This window comes from Aotus nancymaae, unplaced genomic scaffold, assembly GCF_030222135.1.
Source record: "Aotus nancymaae isolate 86718 unplaced genomic scaffold, 86718_ANA_hifiasm-v0.15.2.pri h1tg000092l, whole genome shotgun sequence".
Lineage (NCBI taxonomy): Eukaryota > Metazoa > Chordata > Mammalia > Primates > Aotidae > Aotus > Aotus nancymaae.
Genome location: NW_026988507.1, coordinates 9,156,048 through 9,178,852, shown reverse-complemented (window position 1 = coordinate 9,178,852; position 22,805 = coordinate 9,156,048). Strand labels below are relative to the sequence as shown.

At 34.3% G+C, this 22,805-nt stretch overlaps 1 protein-coding gene across 4 annotated transcripts in view; it reads left to right on the top strand.

Annotated features, from left to right (window-relative positions):
- The window catches only part of CNTN1 (contactin 1), a 385,274-nt gene that overhangs the window by 253,318 nt on the left and 109,151 nt on the right, over positions 1-22,805 (top strand). For all 4 annotated transcript variants that reach the window (XM_012465626.2, XM_064369834.1, XM_012465627.2 and 1 more), the window contains 3 exons: positions 1,688-1,815; positions 2,128-2,303; positions 20,125-20,245. In XM_012465626.2, the coding sequence (XP_012321049.1) occupies positions 1,688-1,815; positions 2,128-2,303; positions 20,125-20,245 (425 nt within the window). The remainder of the gene's footprint in view (positions 1-1,687; positions 1,816-2,127; positions 2,304-20,124; positions 20,246-22,805) is intronic.

The following is a 22,805-nucleotide window of genomic DNA, read 5'->3' as shown; positions in this document are numbered from 1 at the left end:
TAGGTTTTCTAAATATTTTTATTAAAAAGTAAATTTAGTCTCAAGGGCAAAGCACCTAAAAGTATAAATGGTATGAATGACACATGGAATTACGTATACCCTTTAAAGATGGCAAAGATCAATTGAAAACTAACATAAGTAAGCTCAAAATACTAGTGTGGATTTAAGAAAGAATCATCGTTGTTTTTTCCACTGCCACTTGATTATAATTTTTTCATGTCTCTTGAAAAACAGTTAAAAACGACAGATGTGGGTATTTGGCTAAGGACTTATACTAGAGCTTAGTGAGAAAAAGTGCAGCACATTAATATTGGTACTGTAGTAATATGTGTCCTCCAAGTTTCTGATGCCAGGAAGATTAGCTATGTAAGAAATTAATTAATGGCAATGCATGGGAGGGAAAACAGAGAGGAAACTGGTGGAGGCTCAGGGAGGTATTTTACTGAGATACAGGTCTGATCCCACATGAAGGACAGAGAGAAGGAAGGTTAAATGATTGGGTTGAAATGACCCGGACTGCACTACAATTCTAAGTATGGTAATGCCACTAAAGAGTCTTCCAGTCAAAAATGCATATCAGAGGAGTTTACTGTCTTCCGGGAGCAGGCATGGTTTAAAATTCCTCCCATGCTCAGTCATTGACTGAGAACAGCCTGTGGAATGTGTGGCTCTGAATACAGTGATGGATTTCTGAGTACAGCATCTGGGACAGAGAATCAATTATACTCCTCAGAGTTGGAGAAGGAGGCATATTCTCAGAGCCTCCATGATCTTAAATAGTTACTTTTATTGTTCTATTATTTTGATACTACATTTCTCTTTCAACAACAAAAAGCATTCTGAAATGAGCTTCCAGTCGGGACTGGATTGTTCAAGAAAGGAAAGGAAATCCTGGACTATAATATTAGTGAAAATTTTTGATACTTTCTTATATGAAGATTTTTATTAGTAAGTTAGATAGTTCTTTTTTTCTTTTATCAGATTTTGCCCTTAAAATGGATATATGTTTGCATGCTTTCTGAAAACTTTCAAAGATACTTTAGTTTTGAAAATGATCATTTAAAGAAAGTAAAAATCCAGTGGCAGGCAATTCAGTATTTAAGTGTGAGTTTCTGTACAATAAAACTCAGTGAATTTTTAATCTCCATCCCCTGGGGAAGAGGCTGACAGGCAGAAAAAATATGTGTTGTATAAAAGAAGATTTAGTTTCTGTTCAAAGAAGAATTTCCTAAATATTAACTTGTTCCAGAAGTTGTTAGCAATGAAGGTTTTAAAATATTTTTTAGTTTCTAAAAATAAAATATGTTTATATTTCTCTGTAGCCATGAAAATGGCAGTTTGTCCTCATTTCCTAGTCTGAATAGAGGTCCTGAGGTTACATTTCTGGAAGACCTGGGCTCATTTCTTTTAGGCCTATGACTGATTTCAGCCCGTCCCATAGTGGACATTTTGTCAGATGACTATGGCAATAGTTCAGAAAAAAGAAGAAAGTGGATTTCTAAAACAAATAGTCAAAGCTGAGAAAATATATTATAACTAAAGGCTAGAATGTTTCAACTTACAAAAATGTCTGTGGTCGCATGATTTATATAAAATATAACAACTGAAAAATATGTGTTTGTAAACTAAGACATAATATATTTTACTAAATCAGATTTGTGAATTAATATATTTTTTATTTCACTAGAATACTCATTTGGGAAGATGGTAGCTTAGAAATCAATAACATTACAAGGAATGATGGAGGTATCTACACATGCTTTGCAGAAAATAACAGAGGGAAAGCTAATAGCACTGGAACCCTTGTTATCACAGGTAAGTTAATGTTTGAGGGTGCTTAATTTCTAATGCGTTAAAAAACATGTGATTCAGCGTTAAGCATCTAAACAGTCAATGTATTTGTAAGTTTCTGTTTCAAAAGTATTTCAGGCAACTTTCTTGCTTGATGATATTGTTCTCGGAATTTGGATGTGAAAACATCTTATTATTTGGCACAAAGAAATAATATATATAGCTTTTTACGAAATAAAAATAAATGTAGGTTTTTAATTCTTTTAATATACCAGATAATGTGGTGTCTTACATGTTCTCGAATTGTGCTTTACTTTTTTATTTAAAAATGTATAGATCCCACGCGAATTATATTGGCCCCAATTAATGCCGACATCACAGTTGGAGAAAATGCCACCATGCAGTGTGCTGCGTCCTTTGATCCTGCCTTGGATCTCACATTTGTTTGGTCCTTCAATGGCTATGTGATCGATTTTAACAAAGAGAATATTCATTACCAGAGGAATTTTATGGTATGTGTTTTAAGTTTCATCTTATTAACACCCCAGTGATTCCTTTGTGTCTGCATTGAAAGTTCTGTTATTATAATCATATTTTATACGATTTTCGTTTTTCATGAGCCCAAAAAGAAGACAAAAAAGCTTTTTGCAGTTCTCCTTATATTAACTGTTGTATTCCCAGATGGTTAGCCCTGAGAATTTTTGTAGAAATATTAATCAATTAATATTAATTGGGCTTTAGGTGTGCTCTCCCCTTTAATTTTAATAGTTTTACATTGATGTGTACTACATGTCAGTATATATGTGCCCTAGGTTCTAGTGCCTACCTTTTTATTTTTAATGAAGTAAGAGCATAGAACTTAATCTTTGTTGTAATGATGACTTTAAAGCACTTATGTTATGCTTTTAGGGTAAGAAATAGACAAAATACGTATGTTGGAGAATTTGGAGAATTAGTTTTATGTGATTTGAAGAGGGTTAAATGGCTCTATTTTAAGAATTGAAAAGTGTTAACATTCCATAAGTCCTACAGTTAAATAGTGATATAGAAAGTCAAGGTGTAGGAAGAAATAAAATAGAGGGAAAAGATTGGGAGGTAATACAGGCAGAACAACTTGTATAGGAACATTGTTAGTGTCTTGGTAGACTGTCTAGGTTATAGTATATTTAAAAAGTAAATTAATCACTGGCCCTACCAGCCTCTTCTTTAGAAAGGCAACTATTTGCAAGACTAGAACCTATTTAGAACCTAGGCTTAATTAAGAAAACTTGTATTTTAGAAGTCAGTTATTAATATAGAAAAAGAAGCATGCATAAAGTTCTTAGGACATTTAAAATTGTTTCAGTCCCATAAAGTCTGAAGATTGATATGTACACATTATAATATTATGCTTTCATATTGTCCAGCCATGTTTTTAACTTTAGAAGAGTTTTAATTTAACTGATCTAGCTACAACTGTACATCTATAGTAAGCCTACCAATCCTCTTTCAGTTTCTGAACCAAAATTATACTTTAAGGAATAACAATTGAGAATTGGCAGAGAAGTATATATTTTGTATTTTGACATTATACCATGTAATATATTTTCCTTATAGATCTGAAACTATTTTGCACATGCCCAAAATTAGTAAAATTGGCACCAAAGTCTCCAATACTTTCTTTAAATTGTATTTTATTTTGCAAGAAAAGTAAATACAACTCGAGTTTTATTCATTGTAAGGGAAAAAAGTGAGCTGAACAGGATCTTAATTTGAAAGGACTATCTATGGTGGTATAAAATGAATAATTTCAAAAATAAAGTCTAGGAGTCCCACAACCGTAGTTTATAAAGTAGTAACTAATCACTGCAATGAAGTCTATGTAAATAAATTTTCAGACAAAAATTGCCCTGAACAGAAATGTCATATTTAGAGCTTATTTATGTTTCTTATAATACTGTTACATTGCGCTCATTGATATAAATAACAACTGCAAAAGAAAAAAGAAGATAAAGGAAATTAAAAAGAAAAATGGAGCCCAGTCCCTTAAAACAACAACAACAACAAAAACAGAAAACAATGAAATAACTGGAATACTAATTAGGAAATAATAAATTAGGCCATAAAAATGTAAAAGACCTTGTAGCCACTTAGTGCATGTGCTCCCTTTTCAGATGACAGCAGCAGATTCACAGTTGCCCCTCAGCTAATCCAGAGCAGAGTCCTGACCGCAGGCCCAGTCTCAGGTCTTGCTACCTCAGGTTTCAATTCACTCCATCAAATAATAATCTGACAGTGGCAGCACACCTACTCAACTGGCTAGATATGCATCTTAATTGAATAAGAATATCAAATGCACATTTTTAGCACTTTGTAGATGGACAGATGCATTCAATTATCTTGATTTTTTAAAAGCCCAGATAAGAATCGTCATTTTAAAATAAATAATTAAACTGAATTCTGTCTTTCAAACCAACACAAGACTGATGTAGCTTTCCCTGGTACCTTCGTTCTCTTTTAAGGCAAACTACAAAGTTAGACTTCACTGCTCAATATGCCATGCAAAATTTAAGTGAAAACACCATAAATATTTGATCCACCTTTTGGAAGAGAGTTTTAATGGCTAATAATTGCTTCTAGGCTTGTTAGTAGATCATTTTCAGAAGTGGCTTCTCCTATCAAAAGCCCAAGGAATGAAATCTTAATGGGGATAGCAGATATTGAGGACAGCAAATGTGAAGGAAGAAACGTGGCCAACCTGCATTTGTCTATTATTCAAAACCACACAGGCAAAAATTTCAGTATATGTATATATACATATACTGAAATTTCTTATATATATGTGATATATATATAAACATACAAGAAACATATATATAAACATACGTTTCTTGTGTGTGTATAGATATCATATATACCAATATAATATATTGGTATATGGCAGTATTTCAACAATTGAACATTTCAGCCAGCCCCACGTGACCCATCCTGCCTTCCGTCAGAGGAGCTTCTAGTGCCTTCTGGAAGGCAGGAGAAGTCTCAGATGCACCTGGCTGCTGCTGCGGTCCTGGCGCTGGAAGGAACCCCCACTGAATGCACATCACAGGAGTGCGAGGTAAAGTGAGGACGCTTCCTGCTAGACCGACACACAGGGAATACACGCTTTTAGAAAGAGCCTTCTGTCACACAGTTACAACCCAAAACCCCACAGAAAACCTGGAGAAAATATATCTAAATCTCTGATAGGTCTCTTAGCTAGCAGTGAGTTCAGTATGACAGCATAGAGCCGATTACTAGCAGCTCAGGATTGTAGCTCCCAGTGAAAGTGCAGAGAATGAGAGGATGCCACACTTTCGGATGAATTTTTGTTGCTCACGGACCAGGAGATTCCCAACGGAGGAGCCCCAAGGGTCGCCAGTGCAACTCTTGTGGACGGCACGGCGGTTTTGCCGGCGCCCCAGCATGGAGGTTCTCAGTGCAGAGTGAGCGGCACTGGGTCCCCTTTTGCTCGACATTTAGAACTCCGGGAAGGCGGAGTTGCCCATTCAGCTGATTGAAAAAGGGACTCAAGAGGGAAGCCGGACCAGAGATTCCCGGGCAGAAAAGCACCAAGATTCTTGATGCTGCTGTTTTGGCCGATGCAGTGGGTTGCTCAGAGTCCAGTGCTGGGAATGAACAAGTTGGATGTCCTCTCAGAGACCTAATTTGAAAGTCGGTAATTACAAAGACGACAGGTGGATAAATTTACAATGATGGGAAGAAACCAGCGTAAAAAGGCTGAGAATACCCAAAATCAGAATGCCTCTCCCTCTACAGGGGATGACAGTTCCTCATTAACAAGGGAACAAGGCCTGATGAAGAATGAATGCGTTCCATTAACAGAATCGGGCTTCAAAATGTGGATAACAAGAAACTTTGGTGAGTTAAAAGAACATGTTCTAGCCCAATGCAAAGAAACTAAGAACTTGAAAAAAGGTTTGACGAAATCCTAATGAGAATAGACAATTTAGAGAGGAATATAAGTGAATTAATGAAACTGAAGAATACAATACGAGAACTCCGCGAAGTATGCACAGGTTTTAACGGTCGAATTGATCAAGCAGAAGAAAGGATATCAGAGGTTGAAGACCAACTTAATGAAATGAAATGAGAAGACAAGATTAGAGAAGAAAGAGTAAAAAGGAATGAGCAAAGTCTCCAAGAAATACGGGACTATGTGAAAAGACCTAATTTACGTTTGATAGGTATACCTGAATGTCATGAAGAGAATGAATCCAAGTTGGAAAATATTCTTCAGAATATTACTCAGGAAAACTTTCCTAATCTAGTAAGGCAGGACAATACTCAACTCCAGCTAATCCAGAGAACATCACAAAGATATTCCTCAAGTAGAGCAACTCCAAGACACATAATCATTAGATTCACCAGGGTTGAAATAAAGGAGAAAATTCTAAGGGCAGTTAGAGAGAAAGGTCAGGTTACCCATAAAGGGAAGCCTATCAGACTCACAGCAGATCTCTCAGCAGAAACCCTACAAACTAGAAGAGAGTGGGGGTCAATATTCAATATCCTGAAAGAAAAGAATTTTCAACCCAGAATCTCATATCCAGCCAAACTAAGCTTCATAAATGAAGGAAAAATAAAATTTTTCACAAACAAGCAAGCACTCAGAGATTTCATCACCACCAGGCCTGCTTTATAAGAGCTTCTGAAAGAAGCACTACACACAGAAAAAGAACAACCAGTATCAGTCATCCCAAAAACTTACCAAAAGGTAAAGAGTATCTCCATAATGAAGAATCTATATAAACTAAAGGGCAAAATAGCCAGCTAGCATTAAATGACAATATTAAACTCACAAATATCAATATTAATCCTAAATTTAAATGGATTAAACGTCCCAATCAAAGACATAGACAGGCAAATTGAATAAAAAGTCAAAACCCATCATTGTAACTTACGTCTCTGACAAAATAGACTTTAATAGTAACAAAGACTAAAAGAAACGAAGTACATAATGGTAAAAGGATCAACTCAATAACAGGAGTCAATGATCATAAATATATATGCACCCAATATAGGAGCACCCAGATACATAAGACAAGTTCTTAATGACATAAAGAGACTTGGACTCCCACACAATCATAGCTGGAGAGTTTGACACCACATTGTTAATATTCGATGGATCAATGAGATAGAAAATTAACAGGGACATTTATGATTTGAACTCAGACCTGGAACAAGTAAACTCAGTGAACATTTATAGAATTTTTCACCCCAGGTCCACAGAACATAAATTTTTTTTAGTATCACATTACGCCTATTTTGAAAGTGACCACATAATTGGAAGTATATCACTCTTCAGCATTTGCATAGCATTTCACAGATTTAAATGAAATATTGGTTGGCTGTTTGTTATTTTCTTCCCTTATTCCTTCCTATCTCCGCTGTTAAGCACAATTATTGGCATAAAAAGAGGTTTTTAATACCTATTTTTAGATTGTATTCCAGCCTGGGCAATAAGCAAGACTCTTGTTCTCTCTCCCCCTTTCTCTTTCTCATTCTTTCTTTTTTTTTCATAAAAAATAAGCTCTATTCCATTTCTTCACTGACATTCTGATCACCTCTTCTTTCTTCAAAGCCTCTCTTCCCTTAGCTTTTCTGACTCATCTCTTCGGATCTTATTTACTTCTACTCAAAAAAAAAATTGAATAGCATTTGTTCATTTAAGAATATGTACTGAACACATCCCATAAGCAGAGACAGGTTTAGGCACTAAGGTAAATAAAACACTGAAATAGACACAGACACCAGCCCAAAATAAATCAATGATACCCTGAGAGTTAAAAGATTCAGATGTTTTTTGTTAGCCATTACAGTTAAAATCATTAACTTATTTAAGTTTTCATTGCTAAAAGTTAATACAAGAAGTTCTGACTAATACAAAAAGATTATAGAAATAAAATTTTAAGCATTTTATTTAAAGAACCTAAGTTATTTTCCAATTTAGTTTCAATAATAAATTGAATTCAATAATCAAGTATGCACTATTTTAGCTTGCTATTCTTGTTTTAACCACTAAGGGGCAACGTTGTATAAGGTTTCAAATTTCGCAGCCTGGAGCAAGTTGGGACTTCTTTTTCTTCATGAAATTAAACAGATGCATTTGCCCATACTTACGAATAAATTGTGATGTTATAGCTGATTTTTAAATGTCTTCTTTATACATTTTCCAATTACAGTTATGTAATTATTAGGAAAAATGTAACTATACATTTTTAAAAATGTACAATTCTTTTCAGAGTTTAATGAAAACACTAAAGAAGCAAAAATAACACTGTCTTTGTATTTAGTGATCCTACTTTATGTAAAACGTTTTGGGATTTTTTTTTTTAATGTAACTTTCAGTTTTAAGCAGTAATTGCACACCTAGTACTGATTATAGAAAAACACTAAGGAGTTAAAATCTAAAATTTTCCTGAGTATTATATTATTATGTAATAATTGTCAGTAGATGTTCCATTTGAACTTGAATTTATGCATGGGGGATGTTAAAAATACAAGCACAGGACAGAAATTTAATAAATTTGACACTTTGATACAAGAAGATATTAAAGCCGTTTATCTACCATTCTTTTGTTTTGTTGATATTATATGGCAAATGATCATAAATTTTTCAAGTCCAAATATAAAGTGGCTCCTGTTTTGGCTTGCTAAATCAATAGCTACATAATCTCTTAGAGTAAATACAAAAGGCAGAGCCATTTTATTTATTTTATTTAATTTATAACCTTTCTTGTTCCAGAGAAAGCTGAGAAAATCTTTTAAAAATACAAATTTTAAATATATCATTTTTATTCTTCTTTCGAGGTGGCACCTGCCCTTTAGAAATTATTTTTTCAGTAGCCCTCAATTTTTGACATTCGTTTTGGGTCATTTTCTTTCAACTATTTAACAACATTCCCTGCTTAGAGCCATTATCTTAGTTAATTACACGAGTTTCTTAAAATTTCCAGTTCTGGAGATTGTCATAAAATGATACATAATATCACCGTTTATGAGAATTATATATATATATTATTCTCTTATTATAAATGTTGTAATTCTGTGGGACATTATTGCCTGTCTTTTATAAATTCATAAATATCACTTGAATTGTTCAGAGATTCTGTCACAAACCAACCTGGGCTTTAGGCTTCCATTTTCTCACTTATTTGGTGACCCTGATGCAGGGAGTAAAACTATGCCTCAGAATTTCCCTCTGCAAAATGTGATTAATCATTCACTTACTTCATTCAGGTTACTTCATCGGGTTTGCAAAACTAGTTCCTTCATGAGAGAATGCATATAAAGTACTTGGCACAGGATTTGGTATATAAGTGGTTATTATTAATACTTTTTATAATAGAGCAACCATCCTCCATTGGAAAATCCAGAAATTTTTGCCAGCTAGTTTTTTTTTTTTTTTTTTTTTGAGCCACAGATCTCATATTTCACAATTTAATACTTGCACTGTTTGCTGTTCTAGATACTTAGTCTGAGACCAAAAAAAAAAAAAAAAAAAAAAAAAAAACTGGCTATTTCATTGCTGACGGTGGTGGAGAGGTAATAATAGCCAACATTTATTGTCGGTTTACTGTTGAGTCAGAATTGGGTTAAATGTTTTTCACATAATTCTCAGTTGATCTTCACAGCAGTCCTCTGTGGAGTGCATATTATTGTGATTTTTCTCAGCTTTCCAGGTGAGGAAAGTAAGTATTAGAAAACTGAGTAACTGGACCCATGTAATCATATAACTCATTAGTGGCTAACATGAGATTTGCCAACCCTGTAATCTCCACCACTTTGATTTTTCATCTTCTGGTTAATGTTCATGTCTGTGTCTATTTAAATAATTCTCCCCTAAGAACTTGAAACTCTACAAGACATCACTGTTCAACTCCCATTTTATTCTCTAATCTGGTTTAATGAGCCTTGTATGCTCACTCAGATTGACCAGATTACTTCATTCTCCCTACACTGTTAGCCACCTTTACAATACACTGCAAGTTATGTCTACACAGTTTCAAGTAGTCTAACTATAAAGTTCCTGGCAATTCCCAGTGATCCCCTGTAGACAGGTACACTAGATGTGTGTTTGCAGGTATGTGGGTGTGCATTTGTTCTGAGTGCATAGGCAATATCATTCAAGAGAAAAGAAGACAGATTTCTTACCCAAAGATTATTTTCCCTTTTTAAAGAAAAACTTTATTAAACACGTCAAAAAAGGTCTTTAGATTTTAGAAATATGTATTTCAAATTAGATCATGCTGTGATCTTGTACAGAAATTTTGTTTCTGCCAGACAAGCAAAAAGAGGAAAAATGATAGAAGTCAATTTGTTATTTTTTATATATTTCATTGTCTCTATTCACTATTTTTGTTGTTGTTTTTGAGACAGAGTTTAGCTCTTGTTGCCCAGGCTACAGTGCAATGGCACAATCTCGGCTCACTGCAACCTCTGCCTCCTGAGTTCAAGCAATTCTCCAGCTTCAGCCTCCCAAGTAGCTGGGATAACAGGCACCCATCACCATGCCTGGCTAATTTTTTGTATTTTTAGCAGAGACGGGGGTTTCACCATGTTGGTCAGGCTGGTCTCGAACTCCCGACCTCAGGTGATCCACCCGCCTTGGCCTCCCAAAGCGCTGGAATTACAGGCGTGAGCCACCAGACCCAGCTCACTGTTGAACAAGAAGGTTAAAGTTATCCAGAATTATGTGGCAACAGGTTGGAGAAAACAAGGGTGGTTGGGCAATAATCTTTGGTAAGAATCAGATTCGAGCTGAAAAAATTAAGAGCAGGAGACCAGGCAGGCACAGGGAGGTCACGGAAGCCCTGAAGTATTGTGACTTTGGCCCCATGTGGAGACATTTTTGGTTATCATAACTGCAGACTTGTTGGGAGGGGGATGTGTTTTGGGCTTCTGTTTAGCTATTAAATATCCTATAATGCACAAGGCAGATTCCAAAAACCAAGTATTTTCTGGCCCAAATTATCAATAGAACCAGGTTTGAGAAATGTCCTCGAGAAATACCTAATGTAAATGACAGGGTGATGGATGCAGCAAACCACCATGGCACGTGTATATCTATGTAACAAACCTGCACGTTCTGCACATGTAACCCAGAACTTAGAGCATAATTTTAAAAATTGTCAGCTAAATGGATACATATTTTTTAACAGCCACAAGAAAGAAATCCATACAATAAAGACTCATTATTATTCTGAAAAAAAAAAAAAAAGAAAGATTTTAAATAAAAAACTTAGCAATACTGAGACTAGCCACTGAAAGGTTTTAAACATGATGTATCGGAAACAAAGAGATGTTAGACTGTTTTGAGCAGATGAGAGTATTGGGGACACAAATAAAAAGAAACTCGATTTTTAAAAATGCATATCCAAAATAGTTTAAGTAGTAGAAAATAGGTTTTATGTGCTTCTTGAATTTAAAACTCTTAAATTTTGCTGAGCAGTGGAAAAGAGGAAGAAATACATAAAAAGCATACAGGTCGCTGGCACAGTCTTGGGACATACAAAACCTACAGAAGCATTCAGATCATGCCAAATCACTCTATTTGTCTTATCAGTAATTAGTTGGACAAGAGTTAGACAATTAGATAGTTCTGTCATACTTCATCCTGGATGGATATATAACTTTTTCTGATCTCCTTTTTACTACCTTAATAAACCTTTACTTGTACCTAACTGCTATATTTTATTTGCTATTTTCCAGTGGTAAACGAAGGAAGGCATCTGTGCTCCTGGGTGTGTTTTTAGTTGGGCTAGCTTCTTTTAAGATCATCACACTTCCCACGTATAGACCATGTTAGCTGATGTCACTCTCTAGCGTAGCTTCTCATAGTCGTTACTAAGCATTTGTTGATAAGAATGCCAGGTGTATGGAATTAAGTGTATATACATTAGTAGTGTATATATAGGCTTTGAGGGATCTGCCAAAATTCATTGAAGTTTAAGAACATGCCTTTTACATAGAACTCCACACATATTTAAGCATTTCCACATTACTTATTCTGGCTTTTTATGCTTGTAAAATACATACAATAATTTTGATGTCTTAGACATTTCATGAGTTTGCATGGTGGACTTCGATGTTTTATTTACAGCATGCTAGAAATATGCTACTTTGTATTAGTGATTGCAGTCCTGAAAAACTATATATTTTTTTCAGTTTGTGCTTAAGAACAGAACATGATCTAAAGATTTGGATATTTGTTCTGCTTTTGCCACTGACAAGTTATATGACCTTGAGCAAAATAGTCATTTTGAGCCTCAGGCTTCTCCTCTTTCATATGAAGAGTCTGGGCTACATCAATAGTTTTGAAAAACAACAGCAAAAAGGTTTTTAGCAGCAGAATGCTTTTTGCAAGGAAAATTTAAATCAGAACCCCAATATATAAACAACAGATGAAAATGAGATCGCCCTGACTGAAGATGAACTTGTGTGTGCGTGTGTGTTTATGTGTATTGTGTGTCTGTGTAGGATACTACATAGCAAAGAGCCTTATTCACAGGATCTCTTACTTCTTCCTATCCCAAAAATACCCATTCTGATCACCGCTTTCTACAAAGTGGTCCGGGAAGATTTTTAGAATGCTAAAGCTAATGGAATCCAACTTGAAAACCATATAAATAAGATGATACATGAGTTTTCCTTCAGCTCTAAAACATGGGTTCCAAATCCAAGGCATTGATGTTTTTGTCCATCATTCAAAATGCTTAGCAGAAACCTCAAAGAAAATGGCCTTTTGAGTTTTCATTTAAAATGGTCAACTGATCAAAACTGGACTCTCATTGTGATTCTCATTGTTTATTACATAAGAAAGAGGCAAATTTAGAGATGTTCAACATATCCACTCTTAATATATATGCAAACTCACTGTTAGTAATTATCTTAGTAATCTTAGAAATTATCCTGGACAACTTACCTTATTTATCTTTGTATATATCCAATGACATCACTTCATTAATAAGTTATTTTGTCATTTTGTTTATTTTTTAGACTCAATATTGATGCATTACTTAAAATAACACTAACAAAAACTAGATAATATTAGAGAATTAGTGTTAATTATGTTATGTGTGAAAATGGTTTTGCATACAAAAATTAGCTAGGATGGTGGTACACGCCTGCAATCCCAGCTACTTGAGAGGCTGAGGCATGAGAATCATTTGAACCCAGGAGGGGGAGGCTGCAGTGAGCTGAGATTGTGCCACTGCACTCAAGCCTGGGTGACAGAGTGAGATTCTGTCTCAAAATAAAAAACAAAAACAAAAGAAAAGGAAAATGGATTTGTGATTATGTAAGAGAATGACCTCAATTTTTTGAGATTCAAGCTAATGTCTTTAGAAATTGCTGATGAGTTGATGAGTAGTATTGATATAATAATATCCGGAATTTATTTTTCAAAGGTTCAACACTAGACAGAAAGACAGACAGATAGTAGACAGAAAACGGTAAATATGGAGCTAGTTAGCTAGACAATTAGATAAAGCAAATACAGCAAAAAGTTTATAATTGTTAAATCTAGTTGGTTTATAGACGGCTTTCTTACGTTTGAAACTTTAAATAGAAAAAAATTTATGAAGTAAAATAATAACATATCATATATGAAAAAGTGCCACATCTACTTACCAAATAGTGAACCTAAGTCCAGTTACCTGATCTATTAAGCACTACCTTGGAAACAGCTTGACCTGGTGAAATTAGGGCTATGTATTACCTATGGAGCCTTTCACAAATAGCTTAGTGTAAAATCTCAAGGTCTTCATCTCTAAAATGGGAATATTACTAGTAAATCCTTGGGTGGCGTTACTTCTGGAACTCAGAAGTGAAAAGGAAATAGTCCTAGTTGCATTAACAGGGCTATGAAATTATAAATGTATTTATAGAAATTGAATGAGAAGATGTATGTGAAGTAGCTAGCACATTGTTAGACATTTAAAAAGCATTCAATAAATTGGATGTGGTAACAAGTAGGAGTTCAGTAGTATCAGTAGTGGCAGTAACAATAGTAGAAGTTATAGTAGCCATTATAATAGTAATATTAGTAGCAGCTTTGGTAGTGTTCTATTAATAGCGACACTAGTAATACCAGTGGCTATAGTTACAGGAGGATTGTGTCTTCCTCTGTAAAATGCAGCTAAAAATAGTACCTATCTCATAGTGTTGTGATAAAGAGTGAGTTTGCACATATGTTTAAAGCAACCTTTGACACCTAATTAACCTAACTAAAGATCTGCTATTAGTAGAGTTGGTGGTGGTCGTGGTGGCAATGTTTGCAGTTGGATTGACATATTTGCTATATTATTTTTGTTTCTCTAACAAGCCAAAAGAAGAAAAGTTTTATTGTTTCATGGATATAGCATGTATTAAGACATATCTAATAATTTTTGTTTATGTTTATAAAACATATTCTTTAAAGGCTGTACTTCTTTCCAAATCTCTACATCTCTCTCTTTACTCTGAACTTGTATGGAACAAATTATTTAAGTGACCATTATGAGCTCTAAGTTTTATCTAGACCTTTTATATACCATATAGAATCTTTCTTTGTTCACCAGGATTAATCCAATTTGTTAATACAATGTAATCACTGAGACTTATTTACATTGCAGAAATGATTCTACAGTTAGTTTATGGGGGAAGGTGAAGGAAGGGCTGGGTATTTATAAGTTGGACGTCTTTTGATTTTAACTTGGGAAACTTCTAAGTGGTCAACCACATATACACTTGGAACATCCCTGAGCTTTGCTATCACAATTTCCAGTATGTGATTCAACTCTCCTCATATGAAGGGAAGAATTTTGTAATTGAGCCAAGCTGTGGCTTTTAGTAAAAATACAGTGAGCATTCGTATCTAATTTGTGGCTAGAATGTGCTGAGGCCCATGATCTTTACTTGCTTTGTAAGCGTTCTGCCAACCACTGAGAACCTCAACTTCTCTTGAGGTATGGAAAGTGCCAGTAGTATTTATAAAAAGTTTAGGAGTGCTTTCATACATACACAACTATATTGGGAATGATATTTCATATTTTTTCTTCTTTCCTTCTGAGAAGTTTTATTGCTACATGTTCACCAAATGTAGAGCAAGTGAGAATAAACATTACAGTTGTTTCTTATTGCTTTATGTAAGTGGGCTTCTCAGTAAAAGAGTCAATTTCCAAATGAATTTAACATTAAACTTTTAGATTAGTTTAATTAAAAGCCATAAAAGAGTTTATTGTGAAAATTTAATAAATATAAATTTAACACGATACATTTTAGGATATAAAATTGTTTGTGCTTTTTATTACATGTGACAGTATAAGAAAAATGACCACATTATTCTATCAGAATAAAATAAGTGAATGTATAAACAGCATTATGTTTCAAACAGAGTTTAGGGAAAAAAGATAGCAATTTCATTAAGAAAGAAAGAAGATTAGATACATAACATAATTATTTTTAAAAGGGCAATTATGGTACCACAACATGTTTATTTTTATATTACTTTCTGCCCTCAATTTTTTGTTGTGCAGTTGGATGAGGAAACATTTTAAATTGCTAAGGTGATTTTTAAATAATTCAAATCTAATGTCATGGCTCATTAAAATAGTGGGGGTTTAGTAACAGGATTATCTTTCAATCAGACACCAAAGCAAATGAAGTACTGAGTTCATTTAATGAACAAATACAAAAAAAAAGAGTGCTTTTTACTTGCATGGAAACATCATTGAAATATTTTTACTTAATGCATTTATATTATTTAATATTTAGTATCAAGTTCATTTCTTTTAAGGATGTCAAGATACTTCGAAACAGTCTATTTAACAAATTCAAAATGTTTAAATTATTTTATTTTACCATAATTACTTTATATTTTATTTTTCCCACTAAAAATTCCTTAGACATATATGTCAATTAACTTTTATGATAGTTCAAGACAAACTCATATTTTCTTTCCCTATATACAGAACCTTATTATCTGCTTATCTCAAAAATATTTTTAAATATAACTAGAAATAATAAAATAACATCCTTTACCTCCTTTCTTAGATGAATTCTATTTAGTGTGGTATAAGAAGTTAGTCCAGCTGCAAAGTTGGGCACAGTCCCCAAAACCACCCTCACTTCTGACACCAAATGCAAGTTTAAGGGGTTGTAAAAACCATCCTCTGTTTCCACACTTCACTAGAAGTGAGTCACAGAACTCACTTAAAGCTATTATGCACATGGGTACAGCTTCTTACAGGAAGGATACAAATTAAAATCAGCTAAAGGAAAAAGCACACAGGGCAGAGTTGAGAAGTATAAAACACAGAGTTTCCATTGTCTTCTCCCCGAGTGGTTAAAATGCATTACTCTGACTGTTCTGATATGTCATAGCATGCTCCAAGTGTTGCCAACCAGCAAAGCTTACCAAGCCTTTCTGTCCAGAGTTTCTGGGGGGACTTCATCAAGTAGACATGATTGATGGACTCATTGCTCACATGGTTAATCTCAGTCTCTAGGTTGAGTGATATCACATGACTCAAAGCCCGTACCCTAAGTCAAAATGTCCTATTTGCGGCATGACCAGGCCCTTCTCTAAACTCTAAAGTGTAGTTAACTCTTGGCCTAAATCACAGTGTTGGATTTTCCAGTATGACCCAACTCCTACTGTGTGACCACCCTAGCTTTAAGACTAAACAGGTGTGGCTAACCCCTACCCTAAATCATATGATTGGATGACCCAGTATGACCGAAGACCCCCCAGGCAAAGAAAGACATTAGAGATCATCTTCTGGAAGCTGAGAGCAATGGCAGGACCTCTCTTTGGGCAAGGCCAAATTCTTTACTACACATATGGGTGGGAAAAGTTAGAAGTTCAGATTTCTTATATGTTAACAATAATGTTTTCTCTATAAATTGTCACATCTTCCCAGTAACCTTTCTATTTTCTTATGAATTAGTGTATAGATATTTGAAACATATCATTCATGGTAGTTTATCTCCTAGATATGGATAGCAATAGTTTTTCTCAACTCAGTTATTTTACCTTATAACATCATGATCTTACCTGAAAAAAATTTGAAATTACTAAAAGATTGTCTATTTAATAAAAATACTTTAGATTATTTTAATGTATCTATCCAGTATTTGTTGAATTTTCTTGTATGTCAGATATTATATTAAGTACTTTTGTATGTAATAATAAGACCTGGTTCTTTCCTCCAGGAATTATAGTCTATTGAAATAAATCAATAGTGACACAATTACAGTAGAAAGGAATAGTTACAATGAAAATGTACAAAGGGCAATACCTAACCCAGCCTTGCAATTTCAGAAATGGGAGGGGTATCTAAAATGTGGGATGAACGTTCATAGCCAAGTAATGGAAGTGGGAGACGGGCAATCTGGGCACTGCAAGTGATGTATACAAAGGTTTGCTGTGAGAGCACAGGGCAAAATATATGCTATTCACCATGGCTAGGGCACAGGAGTTAGATGCAGGGGTAATCTGTGGAGGTTGGAGGTGTCTGTACTTCACATTCACACAAGAAAAGCCTCATTTTGCATTTATTAAGTGCTGTCACTGTCATGGGTTATATGTACTTGCTAATATAATTCTGAATGTAGCTGAAAAGAAGTAAATACGTATTATCTTAAGAGCAAATACCAAAATTCTTGAGAATTTGATAAGTTCATTCAAACAAGGTGTATTTAGTGTGATTTTTTTTTTGGCACTGTGCTGGACTTGAGGAGACAGCACATACAGCTGTGTGTGTGTGTGTGTGTGTGTGTGTGTGTGTGTGTGTGTGTATACACACAGGGATGCAAGATGTATGCTAAATAAAACTGACATATTTTCTCACATAAAACTTATAGTCTTCCAGGGAGGCCAACTTCAACCACATAATCACACAAGTGTTTAAGTGGATTTAAGATAAGTAATATGATAGAAGGTTCATGGTCCGATAATAAAATATATAAAGGGGATCTGTCTAGTCCACAGATAATCCGAAGGCTTGCTGGAGAAAATGACTTGAACTGGTATTGGGTGGAGGTGAAGGTGATAGGGGAGGAGGTATTGAGGTGATGAGGAATATGAATCATAATTCCAGAAAACAAGACAATGTGGCAAACCAGAAATTAAAGAGAACAAGGTGTATTTGTGGTCCTAAAAAGAGAATGTTCTTCCTGGAGAGCCAAGTGTGAGTGAGATGGCACACTAGGTGAGCTGGGGCCTCAGATAGAGCCTAGAGAATGGAACCAAGCTGGCTACAGTAATGCTACAGCTTTTGTCCCAAGAAAGGAAAATTTTAAAGGTTTCAGTTTATTTGCTTTTATGGAGATAAGTAAGTTGAGCCTAGTTGCATTTTTAAAAGTCATTCTAGTTAACCAATGGAGGAAAGAATAGAGTGGAACAGGGAAGTAGTAATCAAATAAGATGTAGGAGTTCAGGTGACAGATGTGGGTAGTTTGGACAAGAGGCAGTACTGATGGAAAGAATTAGATAAATTCAAGAATTTATGATGGATTTGTAAGAAAGTTGAAGAAAGAGAGGGGCCAAGAATGTCCTAGAAGTTCCTGGAAAGTCAGATGACTAGAAAAAAATGAGTATTTGGGGAAGGAAAGCCAAATGCTATCAAGAAGTCAAGTAAGACGAGCTGAAGCAGTGGGACTCAGATTAGAATTGATTGAAAAGTAAGAAATGAAGAAATAGAAAAACTACAGAGAAAAATAGATTTTGTCAGAATCCAAGCAGAAATCAATCAATCAAACAGCTTAACCTGAGAAAATAAGAATTCTTTATTTCCAAGAGAAAGAAGAAAAAAAGAGAGAGAGAAATAAGAGATTGGTAGGAGGTGTGGCTGCCAACAGGATGGCAGAGCACTGGGAGGGGTGAAGGTCACTGAGAAACTCCCAGTAAATATATGGCCAATAAAACTTTTAAAAACAGAACTATGCAGTGGATGATACTTTTTAAGGTAGATTTGCCCTGCCCTTTTTTTTTAAATATATATAACCAGTTCCAGAGCCTTCAGTTGTTTAGTAAATTCACCTTACTAGGTAATACTGCATGCTATTTGGTTTTATTATAAAATAAATAAAGTGCTGAACTTCTAGTCTGAAGCTCCTTGGTATGACAAAAAAAAAATAATAATAATAATAACAGACCAAGAGGACAGAAGGAAAAAACTCCTCTACTCCAGGAATTTGTAGAAATCTTGGGAACTGTTTTGATTTTTGGCCAATCTATACCTCAAGGGACCGGAAGAGCTCACCCGACATTAAATTATAACCTCTGGCTTTGTGCTAGGACTGGCTAACATCAAGAAATAAGGTGTATGGTCACTTATCAGTTCTTTATGTGGAGATATTAGTATTCTGTTTCAACCAACCATACCAATAAGCCCAGCTATTATTTGTAACCTCATTAGTCCAGCAAGGGTCACAAACCCAAATGTCTTCCAAGACCTGGAGGGAACATAATATGTGAAGAGGCTATTGGTACAACCTATGGTGAAGCAAAACATTCAGTCCATGTACAGTCATTAAATATTAATATTTTAAAATTTTGTAGGCCTAACTTAGTAAAGTATTATATAAGTATTATATCACATATAAGAGTATTGTTTATATGATATATTCATCCTTTAATATATCTAGATATGTATGACTGAAATAGTATATCAATATTTTTGGTTCACAGGAAAACTGAGTGTGTTCATTTAAAAACTGAGTTCTCCAAGTTTTCATTCTAGGAAAATATCTTGGAGATCATTAACATGAACTTTGACATGCCCCCACTACCATACAAGCTGAGTGACCTTAGTTACCTTAGTTAAATTACTTGGATTCCCTAAGTCCCACTTTTATTGTTAATTAAATGGACATAATAAGACCTATCTCATAGGTCAGTTGTCAAAAAAGAATTGAATAAAAGTGTATGTATGTGTATACACACACACACTCACATATATATATATATATATACTTGCACAGCCCAGGACCCAGTGTAGAGTGGTCATTAAGTATTAGCTATTTTTGGAAATTACACTGAAATAGGGTCATTATCACAAGCAAAATTTCCTCAACACTATCAAAAAATAAGTATTGAACACTCCTGGAAGCAGTAGAATAGAGCATTGAACAAAACAAAAACGCTTGTCCTCCCAGAACTTATAATTTGTCACCAAGTACATAACAGCATATCTAAAATACATTCTTTAAGTGGTGTTTGTTAGGAAAAAAAATCTACCTCTTGTATCTTAAATGCCATATAATTGGTGCAAAATTTACTGATTGGAGTGATTGCTGTTCTGCTAACAGCTGGATTCCAATGGGGAACTGCTCATCCGAAATGCGCAGCTGAGACACGCTGGAAGATACACATGCACTGCCCAGACAATTGTGGACAATTCTTCAGCTTCAGCTGACCTTGTCGTGAGAGGTAAGAGTTTCAACATTTTAAAATTACAAAACCAAAGATACTTGACTTGCGTAAACATGTATAATCCTCTGGTAACTTGTGTGCAAATTCTTACCTATTTAGAGTCTCAATCCCATGCTTAAGGATGGATCTTAAGCTTCTTCCCATGCCTAAGAATGATCTATGCCAGACAAGTAGTAAACAATGCTGATTTTGTTTGTTTTACTAACTACAGATCTTCTAGAAAGTTACACCACATGCCTCCTACTTAATGTTTGTGCTTTGTAGACTTACCAAAGTTCTCATTTCCTGCTAATACTTTTTGGTGTGTGAGTATAGTGCTGTTTTCTTTTTCATTTCTATGGAAAAATATATATTAATGCTGTTTACTATAACCTCAGGTGTTATATATTTATCACTTTTGCCTTAGAGTGTAAAGTTAATTTATACACACATCATGTTTCTATTTATTGCTGGTTTTCAAATTAGTGCTTTTGTTCTTATGAATAATATAACTGAGATTGTAATGGAATACACATTTATTAAAAATGCAACCCCTTTGCTACTGGCCACTGCCATAGTCATGAGGCTGGTTGGGAACACAACACACCTTGTTTAAAATAAATAGTTGGCTCTTCACTCACTGCCCTTTAGCTTAGCACCCAAGAAGTACAATGTGTTGACCCCAGCTTGTTACCTTTAATATCACTTCATGTAACCAACTCCAACCATCTAACTAATCCACAAAAATACCCTTTAACTTCCATGTCAGCTGCTTTATTCACAGTCTTCCTTCCATGTCTTTTTCTTATCATTTGTTGACCAAATCTTATCCATCCTTCAAGGCTTAGCTAAAGTATGTACTAAATTCATTAATCCTTCTCTTGATATCCCCAATATAAGCTCCTATCTTCTGAATTTTCATAACATATATTGCTTTCTCTCATGTATTCTACAGCAATCTGTACACAGTTATCTCCTCTCCTAAGTTGTACAATTCATATATGTATTTGTATTAATTTTTGGTGAATGACAGAGTTCCTTTGCATTGTTTCATACCTCTCTCTTTCTGTCTCAGTGTCAGTAAAATTTATGTTTTTCACATTTCACCTACTAAAATATTTATTGAACATCAATTGTTGCCTTCACTTTTCACACTGTCAGAGAAATAGACAAAAAAAAAAAAAAAAAAAAAAAAAAAAAGGATATTTGTGGTTTATTTTAATACTCCTTCCAGATCTGGGTCAATATAATTTCACTAAATCTCATGCAGCTCCTGTATTTCCCTCTACAGCAATGTTAATATGGAGTCCCTAAACAACACTGGGCAAATGCTGAAAAGCCTTCTACTCCATTTGAATATATTCTCCAATAGAGTAATAAGAAGTCTAGCTGAAGTTTCTTCATCCAAATAATCTTAGAAATACATTCCACAGACCATTTATTGAAATTAACAAATAAATATGAGACTACAAAATCCTAAGTCAAACAAAGTTCATTTAGGTTCAGTACTTTCATTTAAAGTATTTTGTTATCTGGGACATTGATTGTTTTCAAGAGTTTTTAGGGAGAGGAATTAGTTCACTATTCTTCCTAGTCAGACCACTAGCTGTTAAGCCATTTCCAGAAATAGCCAAGTGTATATTTAATTGAAATTGCTTACATATAAAAATAATTAGCATTAATATTGCAATAGAAGTTACATTACAATGAGTGGACATCAGTGCCTTCATATGATTACATTGTAGTAAGCTCATTGTAGTATTATCATAAAATACTCTGTAATATTTGAACTGAAGAGGAATTTTACAGATAAAATGCAAGGGTAGTCATGATACTATCCACACATATTTAGGTAATTAAGTATCGATACTATGTGTGTTTTTCTAGAGAGCCAATGAAAAGAAACTATAGCAGATATTATGTAGAAATAAAAACGTATTTTCTTTTAGTCCCAGGAAAAATGCCTTAAAGTGGTAGAATCTGGCAAGTGCATTCAGTAGAAATACGGTATAGCATTTTAAGTCCTTGCACTATAGTAGGATGCTAGTAAAAGTTTACAGGCAGATGAAAATACTGCTTACCTCTGTTAAAGTCAGCAGAGTCACAAGCATTCTTCAAACTTTATAATAATAGAAAAGGCATTTATTTTAGATCAAAAGAAATTTGAAATTAAAATAGTCAGATATGTTTGACTATTGCAGAACTTATGTAAAACACATATATAAAGTAGATGTTCTAATATGCTTTATATATATTCAAACCAGAAGGTATACAATTAAACAGTTGTTTTTATTTCTTATAATAATGAAGAGTAATGTATAAGACATGGCCTGCCTTAAGTGATATTATTGGTCTATTTATTCATTTAATTATGCTTTTGTATCTAGTTCAAGAAATCATAACCTGGAGTCTATGAACAGGCTTTAAGGGATCCATGGACCTCCAGAAATTGTACATAAAATTCTACGTATATGTACCTTTTCCTGGGAAAAAGATTTATAATTTTCATAGCCAGCAATGTCCCACAAGACATTAAAAAGATAATCTATTTTTTTATTTCTACATCTCTAATAAAATA